This window comes from Nematolebias whitei, chromosome 8 (assembly GCF_014905685.2).
Source record: "Nematolebias whitei isolate Nwh7 chromosome 8, NemWhi1, whole genome shotgun sequence".
In the NCBI taxonomy this organism is placed as follows: domain Eukaryota; kingdom Metazoa; phylum Chordata; class Actinopteri; order Cyprinodontiformes; family Rivulidae; genus Nematolebias; species Nematolebias whitei.
In genome coordinates this window covers 15,658,572-15,670,329 of record NC_056505.1, presented here as the reverse complement: position 1 = coordinate 15,670,329, position 11,758 = coordinate 15,658,572, and the positions used below count along the sequence as shown (strand labels likewise).

At 39.4% G+C, this 11,758-nt stretch overlaps 1 protein-coding gene across 1 annotated transcript in view; it reads left to right on the top strand.

The window, feature by feature from the left end:
- The window catches only part of LOC119413046 (aminopeptidase O (putative)), a 96,672-nt gene that overhangs the window by 41,284 nt on the left and 43,630 nt on the right, over window positions 1-11,758 (top strand). The window contains 5 exon segments of the mRNA XM_037680058.1: window positions 52-230; window positions 609-652; window positions 3,537-3,597; window positions 9,199-9,261; window positions 10,234-10,320. Coding sequence (XP_037535986.1) covers window positions 52-230; window positions 609-652; window positions 3,537-3,597; window positions 9,199-9,261; window positions 10,234-10,320 — 434 coding nt within the window.

Sequence of the window (11,758 nt, the reverse complement as noted above, 5' to 3'; positions counted from 1 at the left end):
CATACATTTTGTTGTTTTCTTTTAGGTTTGTTTTAAATGTGCTTGTTGTAGTGTTGGAGTTTCTCCAAATTTGCAGCGATATTTATATGTTTTTTCCTTATTTTGTTTTGTTCTTTGTTTAGGGCTACTTCCTCCTCAGATTCTTGGCCAGCCAAGTGGGAGAGCAACAGCTAATTGACTTTTTGAGATTATTTGTAAAGAAATACCATGGGCAGCTTGTTTTGTCTCAGGTGAGTGTCATGTTTGAGAGGAGAATCTTAATCTTGTCTCTACATATTTTTATCTTGTCCAGAATCTTAACATTCTATCCTAAATTTAAAGTTGAGCTCAGTATGTCAGCTCTGCCATATAAGTTTATTTTGCTGGGGGCATGCAGTTGAGGTATCACACCTGGAGGTCTGTCTGTATGTGTGTGATGTGTACCACCTGGCTCCAGTTTCTGCACTGGCAGATTGAATTGCTCACTAAATAATGGATGTAACATAAACACGGTTTGACCTTGCACACTTGACTAAAGATCAGGTATGCCTTCCTCTCTCTTCTTCTCTTCCTCCAACATCTCACCCTTTACCTTCATTTCTGTCATTTTGTTTTGTTTTTCTGAACAGGATTTCCTGAAAATGTTCCTTGTTGTCTTTTCCCACATGGTGAGGTAAGTCCATAAAGTTAGAGTGAAGAATACCTTAGTGAATTAAATTGATTGGTTTGTGTAGCATTCTAATCAATTTTTAGTTTTAAGTTTGATGTTTTTTTTTAATTTTTTTAACAAGGGTAGTTAGCTGTGTTAATAGATTGATTTAAAAATATGTGAGCATTTGGTGATTTGCCCTAATCTGCTCCTGGTGTGGAAACATGGCCAACAAAAGCTCCAAACACCAATCCTGTTAACTGAATGGTCTCATCCACTTGTATTAATTGAAGTGTAAAAGGATAACTGCTCCTCCTTCTCTCCTTCTCTCTAATTTTCTCTTTTCCTCTCTGCATGTGCTTTATCATTCACTGCTGTGTTTCCCCTGATTGCCTCTTTAACCTCTTCCTGCTTCTATGTCTCTTTTAACTCATTCTCTACCCTTTTCTGTATTTTGCATCATCTCTCCCAACCTTAAACAGCTCTTTTTCTGATGTTCCCCTTCCTCACCAACCTTTCACGTGCTTTGATTGTTGTCTTCTTGTCTTTTCTGCCATGTGGAGAGTGCTGCTGGACCAGCAGTAATTGATTGAATTAAACAGAGGGAGTTTGGCACAGTCAATATTTGGATGGGATCCCTCTGTCAGTAAACAGCACAAAAAACAAGCAGGCTTGAAGGATTAAAATACCAACTGTTGAAGGTTGTGTTGACACATTCTGCTTATTCTTTAGACAAAACTCTTAAAGTAAAAAAAGAATATAAAAATACAAACAATATTAAAAAATCATTATGTTTTTTGATTTAAGTAAATTAGAAGTCCCCTTTTCCAGTAATCACAGTGAATTATTGATTTGTTTCTTGTTTTTTTACTTCTGATAATCAAATAATCAACATATTGCAAACAAGTTGTCACATTAAGCACTTTTTTGTCTATCACTTTTTGCAAAAACTTGAAACTTTTCTCATGATAAATCCTAAAATATTTGTTCAGATTGTTTTTTTTTACATTTATTTATACATGTATTCTCATCAATGCACGTGTCATGGGGTCCTCGTGACTCAATGAGACTACCTCATTGGTTCATTGTGGTTGACTGCTGATTACATGGCCTCAGAGAAGGATTGTGGTTAAATTTATGTTCATTGTTAATTATTTCGGTCAGCTGTTTAGCGTTGTTCTTTTAGTGATTACTAGTCTGTTCTTCATAGCTTAGTTTATGTGTTCATTGTGTTTTAGTTTGTGCTAGGTCATTTAGTAGAGTAACCACAAGTGAGAGAGGTAGACCTCATAAAGACCTGTGGTGTTCACTCATATATATATATATATATATATATATATATAGTATACCTATATCGGTGTTTCCCTTATACTGTAAATCGCTATGGCAGGGGCGCTCATCTTGTCAGTCATTTTTGTCAGGGGGTGGGGGATTGACGGAGACACACGTCCTGAGCTGCGCAGTGCAACAGGTTTTTTTTTTTTTGGGGGGGGGATAGAGACACATCTGAGCTGTGCGCTGTTTGTACCGCCAGTTTATGAATGGGGGTGGGGGTGCAGCGTGAGGGAAAATGCTGCCTTTAGCTTTTTAGCTCGTGCACCTGCATTGTGAGCCGCTAGTTTAACCTTACGTCAGTGCCGACAGGTTGTTGGGGGTGGGGGGGTTCGGTAGACGGGGCGCTCAATTCCGTTGACGGTGTGGGGCGCCCCGCTTGTATAATGGTAGGGGAAACAGTGTATATCCATAAATTAGCCTCAGCCTTGTATAAGCTGCGTGGTTCAAAGCTTGTGAAAAAAGTTGCGGCTTATACACCAGAAAGTACTGTATTAAAACAAATACAGAAGTTAGTTAGTGTTTGAGGTCAAGAAGTACAGCCTCGTCCATGCAACAAATGCCAGTCTCTCTACATTATTTTTAGCTGCACTTACAGTGCTGTGGCTCCGAGTCAGTAGATATGTCTGTTGCTCTTTGTTTACACATTCATAACCTTTACTGATAGAATTGTATTTTGCATGATGAACAACCTTTTGCATCAAGTTTGAATGTCCAACTTGTCTGCAACACAGTTTGTAATGGAACTTTCCGTTTGAGGTTGAAGTCGGGATAGCTAAATGTTTAGTTACCAATCTAAACAAGAAAGAACATTAACTGAGCTTGCGTATAATTTGGCCTCTTATAACTGTTTAAGCAGTGCAGGGAAGAAGGAACAAGATTCTTTTAAAATATGTTTACCAAATTCATTCAACCTTTATTTATACAGGTTAATCCCATTGAATGAATGAAATCAGTTACTGAGCCTCAGCTAGACGAGCATACCTGAGGGAAAACGGGGATCCAAAAATGCAAATGAGAACTTTTTATTAGAAAACAACCCTTTTAATGGACCAAGTGTCACGGTACACTGTAAAAGCTCGAGCGCAAGAAAGTGGTTTTATTTATTTATTTATTTATTTGTTTAAGCCTAGGCAGGAGGATTGATCGTGTGCTGAAAGGTATGCTGTATGGATACTTTTCTAGTCTCTATATACAATTTGCATACTTACTCCTGACTACTTTGTGCACACATTTTTCTTTGCGAGTCACTTCAGTCCCTGCAGTGGTGCTGTGTGTGGCAGTCCAGAATCTCTGCTTCGGTTCTCGCTAGCTGCTCTTGTGCATATTTGCTTGTGTCACATGTATATGTGTAAATCCATTGCATTGTCTGTACATGCCTGCTTGCTTGACCTTGTAGAGAAGAGTGGGCGTGCCCATCATTTAGTTTAAGGTGATGGCTTAAACTCCTGTCTGCCACGACCCCAACACCATTTCCCCAGAAATATGTGTTCTTTTTTTTAATGCTGTCTTGGGCAATAACAATCACTGCTGTAATAATAGGGATAAAACTAACATGTGTGTCATTGTGTTCCAGAAAAAGCCTCACCCTTCAGGGTATTTACGCTGACTGGCTTGATCCACCGGGAATTCCAAAGGTATGAAGAGTCTGCAATTTTCTTTTCAAATGAATGCAAATCTAAATGTTGCCTGAGTGTGTCATAATTGTCTGGAGAAAGATTAAATTGCAGTAAATATTGCCGAACGATTGGCTAGAAATGAAAGGCATGTGTAGAGAATGCAATTAAAATAGCGTTTTCATTATTAAATACAGCAAGAGTCCTGTGTCTATGTTCAGAAACCTTTGAAGCTGAGTGTCTTTCATGCAACAGAGCCATAGCTTTTTTTTTGAACAGCTGTGCAATTCAGCTCTCATGATAAAAATTATGTCTCCTATTAGACCTAAATAAGATTTTCTATAAATATACTTCAGCGTAAATGGTGTGCAACTATTTTCCAGTAGGCATTTACCAACTGTTTGGTGATGACTACTTTCCAGATATGTTTTTGCAGCTCGCACACCAAATAAGTAAATGTATGTAGGTTTCCTGAAAGAAACACTTTTACTGAACTGGAGATTTCGTTTTTTATTTAACATTTGCAGCTGATTTAGTTTTTGTGTTGTTGAGCCCAAGTCAATTTTTCTGCGCTGCCACTGTCTCTTAACGAGCTGATCTTCTGCCCTGGAAAAAGAGCCACGGCCACAGATTCTAAGATTGCAAATGTGCTCACACGATCAATTAGATTTAACGACTTCTTCAATCCTTCCATTTCTATGGTAACTGGTCTTAATTACCGCTCTGGGTGCTTGCAATTTTTTGTTGTTGTTGTGTTGCTGTCTGGGAACCTTTACCTCCTAGATTATGATGATGTAACTGGAGCCTTTCAGGGGCCACTGAGGGTGGGAAGGACACCGTGGAGGGACCACTGTGTTCTCCTGTCTGATTGGATAATGGCTGAGTGCTCTTCACTGCCTTTTCATAAACTTTTTTCTATGTGCCAGTCACTGGCTAAGTAGATCAGCCAGATCGATTAAAACCTTTTTACAAAAGCAAGCTCTCGTGTTTCGTGTACACTAGACACAAACACATTGTTAAACTCTTTTATTTGCATGCGTCTCTTTATCGTTTCTGCCTCTCGTCCATCGCTCAAAAATGTGCCTGAACTGGAGAAAGGCAGGAAATGGTTTGGCCTAATAATAAACAATGACATTCACCAATCCTGGAGGAAGACATGTAGAATAAGAAGTGCTATTTTAGAGTTTAGATGACGTAAGCACTCCCTTTGGGAGGATTAATCTAAATTGAGATGCTGTATTTAAATAAATGCCATGTTTTATTTGCCAGAACTTTCAGTTTGATATGACCCACATCTATTAAATTAATTATTTATAGTTGTTTTGTGTAGGCTATTCCTAAATGGCAGGCCTAATTTAGGAGCTGCTGCTCAATATCTAAGCACGTCGTTGTGAACTATTCTTCCAGGTAGAAACTGGAGTAGAATTTTCTACATCGTGAAGTCTGAGTAAACTTGTATAAAAGGATTGCCAATTCCTCAAACTTCCTCTGTTAAAAAAAAAAAAATACTGGCTGGCAGACTTCAGCAACTCAACTGTGTGTGCTGTCCAAAAAAAGTGAAACACTAATGAAAGTTTCCAAAGCATGTTTGTTAAATATATATTTTGCATTTTTCTGTTAAAACACTGAGATAGATGAAGGGATGGGTGGATTTCACAGTATGTACATTAGGGCTGAACATTATAGCAAAAAAATCGGTTGAATTTACATTTTATTTAGAATAGTTTTGTTTTTAAATACCTCATTTAAAGAGTTTAACACAGATAATAATAAATAAATAAATAAATAAACATTTAAGAAACTTTTATGTAAGGTGTGTTTTTGCGTTATTTTTATCTGATTTATCTTTTATACTACTGAATGGCAATAAGAAAAAAACCCAAAAAGATTTCTCAAGCCACTTTTTTGAAGTGGCTGAGCATTTTCATTTCATGTATGGAATTATAAGGCAGCTTTGTAACTGCTTCAATGAAATGAAAATGCTTGACTTGTAAAACACATGAATGACACAGCCGAAAAGATGCACAGTGTTACCTTTCTACTCCCGTTACTTCTAGTGCTGTAACGAGCTTGTAGTGCTGAGACTTTTTACAGATTTTCATTTTTTATTAGTAAAATTAATTTGTGTAATAAGTTCTAATTCGATGGTAAGAAGGCTGTTGCTAGAATAAGGAGAGCAAATATTGATCTTGATCTGAAGATTTACCAAGTCTTGAATTGTACAAAGACAAACTTCAATGAGTGTTGCCAACCCCTTAAAGGGTCACATATATACATACAATATATATACTGTATACATATAAAAATATATAATTTCAAGCACAATAATTGCCTTCTTAGATTAAAAAAACATTGAATTTATTGAAAAGTGCAGATTTTTATTAGATAAAGTATGTCTCTTTCTCAGCTTAATAGAAAATATACTGTTTCATCTTCTGTGATTTCAACTTTTACTCAAATAAAGCTGTGATCACTGTACCTTGGAAGGAGAAAGTCCAAAGTTAGCTTTTTTGCTTTGCTGTTAACTTCAGACTGTCATCAGAAGTTAACCATTTTGCTTAACCCAAGATAAGCTGATAATGCAATTTTGTACTTAGTCTGGGGCATTTTATCCTGACTAGAAGATTTGTCTTTGTCATATTGTAAATTGTTTTCCCTGCAGGTTTGGTTAATGAATTTGTTAAACTAGCAAATGCCAAAATAGTAAATAAATATAAAAGTGTTATTATAGGTAAAAATTAGCCTGTATTTAGCCACATTTCTTATTGCTATTGTCAAATATCTGAAGAAAACTGGTGCTTGTCATAAAATTAGAATATCATGAAAAAGTTGATTTATTTCAGTAATTCCATTCAGAAAGTGAAACTTGTATATTATATTCACTCATTACACACAGAATGATATATTACAAAAGTTTATTTCTTTTAATGTTCATGATTATAACTGACAACTAATGAAAACCCCAAATTCAGTATCTCAGAAAATTGGAATATTGTGAAAAGGTTCAATATTGAAGTCACCTTGTGCCTCACTCTAATCAGTTAATTAACTCAAAACACCTGCCAAGGCCTTTAAATGGTCTCTCAGTCTAGTTCTGTAGGCTATACAATCAGGGGAAAACTGCTGGCTTGACAGTTGTCCAAAAGATGACTGTTGACACCTTGCACAAGGAGGTCAAGGCACAAAAGGTCATTGCTAAAGAGGCTGGCTGTTCACAGAGCTCTGTGTCCAAGCAAATTAATATAGAAGCTAAGAGAAGGAAACAATGTGGTAGAAAAAAGTGTACAAGTAATAAGGATAACTGCACCCTTGAAAGGCTAGTGAAACAAAACCCATTCCAAAATGTTAGGGAGATTCAAAAACAGTGGATTGCAGCTGAAGTCAGTGCTTCAAGAACCACCACGCACAGACGAATGCAAGACATGGGTTTCAGCTGTCACATTTCTTGTGTCAAGCAACTCTTGAACAAGAGACGGCATCAAAAGCATCTCGGCTGGGCTAAAGACAAATAGGACTAAACTGCTGCTGAGTGGTCCAAAGTTATGTTCTCTGATGAAAGTCAATGTTGCATCTCCTTTGGAAATCAAGGTCCCAAAGTCTAGAGGAAGAGAGGAGAGGCACAGAATCCACGTTGATTGAGGTCCAGTGTCAAGTTTCCACAGTCAGTGATGGTTTGGGGTGCATGTCATCTGCTGGTGTTGGTCACTGTGTTTTCTGAGGTCCAAGGTCAACACAGCTGTCTACCAGGAAGTTTTAGAGTACTTCATGCTTCCTGTTGCTGACCAACTTTATGGAGATGCAGATTTCAGTTTCTAACAGGACTTGACACCTGCACACAATGCCAAAGCTAGCAGTACCTGGTTTAAGGACCATGGTATCCCTGTTCTTAATTGGCCAGCAAACACACCTGACCTTAACCCCATAGAAAATCTATGAGATATTTTGAAGAGGAAGATGCAATATGTCAGACCCAACAATTCAGAAGAGCTGAAGGCCACTATCAGAGCAACCTGGGCTCTCATAACACCTGAGCAGTGCCACAGACTGATCGACTCCATGCCACGCCACATTGCTGCAGTAATCCAGGTAAAAGGAGCCCCAACTAAGTTTTGAGTGCTGTACATGTTCATACTTTTCCTGTTCATACTTTTCAGTTGGCCAACAATTCTAAAAAAACTTTTTTTTTCAAATTGTTCTTAAATAATATTGTAATTTTCTGAGATACTGAATTTGGGGTTTCCATTAGTTGTCTGTTATAATCATTAACATTAAAATAAATAAACATTTGAAATATATCAGTCTGTGTGTAATGAATTAATATAATATACACGTTTAATTTTTTGAATGGAATTACTGAAATAAATAAACTTTTTCATGATATTCTAATTTTATGACCAGCACCTGTGTGTGTGTGTATATAATAATATTAATAATAATAATAATAATTATTATTATTATTACATGAGTGTTACTGCTGTAATCAGCCACGTTTGTACCTGCTGTTTAAACCCGCTTGGGCCTAAAAATGGCTGCATCCATTCATTCTTTGCATTCCTTCTGAGGTGAAGACACCGCCACGCTACAAATTACAACTTCAAATAGAGCAAGTGACGTGATTTATTTGCTTCCCATGTGTGTTTAAGAATGTGAGATGTAGCGTGTACCCGCTGTCTGATATTGATTCACAAAGAGAAACACTACACAAAGATGTGGAGCCAGAGAATTGGAGGTGGACAAAGGGCTTTCTATGTGAGGGAAATAGAAGTAGAAATCTAGGCAGCAAAAGAGCTATGTATGGTATCTTGTTACACAATGCCAATTTACTGCCTCAACACTCACTGGATTCTATACTGCCCACTCTAACACCTCCCTTTCTCTGCACTTCTGTTGCTGCTCAAGTACTTTTTGTAAAATAGTCACAGAGAAGTACTCTGGCATGCAGTTTTTGTGCTGAATTATTAGGTGTGTGTGTGGCTATGGTAACGATGATAGCTGAAATGCTGCGTAAGCCAGTTTGTGCATGGGAACATCTGTGGGGTGTGTGTGTAAAACGGCTTGAGGCTGCTGCTTCCCGCTTGTTTGTGTAAGTGTGTGTGTGTGGATGTACAATGTAACATTATAAATGCTTCCTTCTATACACACCTACTGGTATTCGCCTCCCTTTTCACCCACCAACAGAAACGTATACAAACCAGTGCTCTTCCCTCAAGCAGGGGCTTTGCTGAAACCTTTAATAAGCTTTCAGTGTGTGTGTATCCATTGCTGCCCTCTGTACGTGTGTGTGTTTATGTAAGTAAATGATGAGTGTTTGTGTGTGGATGGATGTGTAGAGGACTAAGCTGACTGACTGTCCTGTTGCTTATACAAACCAGGTGATGTTTTTATCCTCTTTCTCTCTTCTTCACTTTTATTCTCTTCCCCTGGACTCAAGTAGCGAGTTTCCGTCAGAGGAACAAGTGATAGCGCACCCACCTCCTCCCTCTCCTCCCACCTCTCCTCCTTCCCTCCCCTTCCTGCTTCGCTCAGGATCTCTCTCTCTCTCTTTGCTTCTGCGAAGCATTCCACTTCGTCCTGATCGTTTGCCTCCGGCTCACCGCTTTTCCCTTCTTCCCTGTTGTTCAGTGGCTGCATGAAAGGAGCGCCGTGTGGACACAGGCAAGGCTGGTGGAAGAAGTCAAAGCAGAGGTAAGTACTCGTCCTCCTCTCTCCTTCCATCTCTCTTCATCTCATCTTCAGGGAGTGGCGGGCAGCTCTCAGACTGGAAACATTACAGGCAGAACTGCTTGATGAGATTGTCATCTTTTTATCAGCCTCTTTTCTTACAGGAAGTTATTCTACTGCCGTTTGTCCTCAACTCGCCCTCTTTGTTTCTTACTTTTTGTGTTCGTGGCATGCTTAGTTTCAGTGTTACAATGCTATCTCTTATCTTTACCTCTGTTGCACTTTCTTTACCTCTCTTTTCTCATCCACTCCCTGCTTCAGTCTCTCCCTCTGTCTGCCTCCGAGTGAAAGCGGCACACGGTGCTGTGCATCTGTTGCGTGTCATTCTGTGCTGCCTATCAAATTTCCCACAACGCTCCCATGTTGTTCTTAATTGTTTTGCCTTTATTCGCAAATCCTAGCTTCTATTTTTGTGATAAGACTGTTTTCAATCAAACCTAAGGATTATTTGTACTTTTAAGTTTTTGTGACGGCCTTACAAAAACAGCCAGGCTACTTTATGTTTATGAGTTTCTGTTTTTCACATTTTGGCTCGGCCAGTTGTTTGCGTCGGGTTAAATGTGTGTAGTAAGCGTAGAAAAGTTTGAGTTAATACGAGCCAGTTAGCTGGATGGAGCTGTAGACCTTTTGGCTGTCAGTTAACTCACTAAAAGTATTTCTGTGGACTCTTTAAACATCCTAAAAAAATTGCCACTGAAGATAACGGCTGGCTCTTTGTCTTGTGATTCCCTGTCCTCCTTTCTCTCTCCATCATCATCCCACCGTTATACGATTAATGTGTGATTATCTCCCCACTTTTTTTCTGACGATTTCTGAATTCTCTCGTGCTGTGCACCTCCTCATGCTCCATTTTTTTACTCTTCCACTTATCTATCCATACAAAACCTCCGCTTTCCCGCCCTCACCACCTCACCCCCACCGTCCTCCCTCCCGCAGGTTGTAAAATGGATTCTCTCCAGTCGGAGTCACCAGGGGAAGGGCAGAAAGCGGAAGAGACTAGAGCCCAAGGTGAACTACAAAGAGGTAGGCACACTGCAGCATTAAGTCTTTTATCTCCCTGCTCCCCTTCTTACTCTCGGATGTGCCCCCTCTCTCCTCTGTAAACCTCTGTACTTCGAACTCTTGTGGGGTTTTGCTGTAAAAGTGGCTGTAATTTTTAAGCTTTGCAGTTATTTTGTTTGTCAGACAACACAATCATCCCCAGATCTGTTGATGTGTTGTGTCTGCGAGGCCATACTTCCCTGTACTTTTAAGTCTGTGTTTATGTTGTGTCCACTGCCAACATCTTTAACCTTTTAAGAGCTTGTGACCATCACTGTGTGTGTGTTGGTTGTTGTCTAAGTGTATATGCTGTCTGTGCCTTTTTTCTTTTTTTCTCCTGGAGGAGGAGGCCACCATGAAGCCTTGACATTTAGGACTTGATCTGGCCTTCAACTTCCCTTCCATTCCTACTCATCCTCACATAACTTGTGTTATTTACCAGATAAAAAGGTGCAAATAGTGACAGAAATTCAGAAAAAAACCATCAAAAATCATAGTTGTGCTTGCATGTGTTGAGTTAATTAGGAATCTCTGGAGACAGCTAATCCCCTCCACCCACTAATTGACACACACTCTTGCACACGCCTGCATCACTAATGAACACACACTGATCTGTAGGCCACAGAGGGACAGAAGTCATTAGCCAGAGTAGAGCGGCTTTTATATATCACTCACAATATGCTCAGATGTTGTAAACTGTTGGAGGCCTTTCCAACCCCCTTCTTTTTTTTTAGCTGCACGTTTTATTTCATGAATAAGTCGAGCTAGTACTCCTTGGTGTCACAAACTTAAAGTTTGCCAAGACAACTGCCTTTTTAGGGCTTTAAAGTTCTCCAGAACACTTTGTACTTCAGCTTTAAGAACATACGAAAAGTAATATTAGTAAAGTAAGTAATATTCAAGTGCTAATATTCACATATTTGTATTTGAAATTCATCCAGCATCTTAAAAAAAACAACTCGTATAGGAATCTGATGAGATTACCTTAATTTCCAGAGAATGAAATGCCAGAGCAGCCCCCATCAACCCACCTGATACCCACCATCTGGTATTTTGTACTCACATACACGTTACATGTAAGGGGCAGCTAAAGGGCCTCTTCCTGTGTGGAGGAGAGGGTTAGGCAAAGCCAAAATCAGCCTCATGAAAGAATAGCCAATTACTGTCCACTTGGCCGTACACAACAGTGAAAAAGAGGAGGGAGGGGCGACTGGACGGACGGATGGAGTGGGGTGAATAGGAGGCGGGGGGTGTGGGAGGTCAACGTTTGAAGTTACACCATAAAAGCAATTCTGAAAGGAAACACGGTGAGCCCCCCCCCCCCCCCCGTCCTCTCTTCTCTCTCCTCCCTCCCCCTGTGGACCAGCCTTCTCCACTCTCCTCCCTTACCTTCTTCCTTTGTTTCTATGACCAGAGAGTG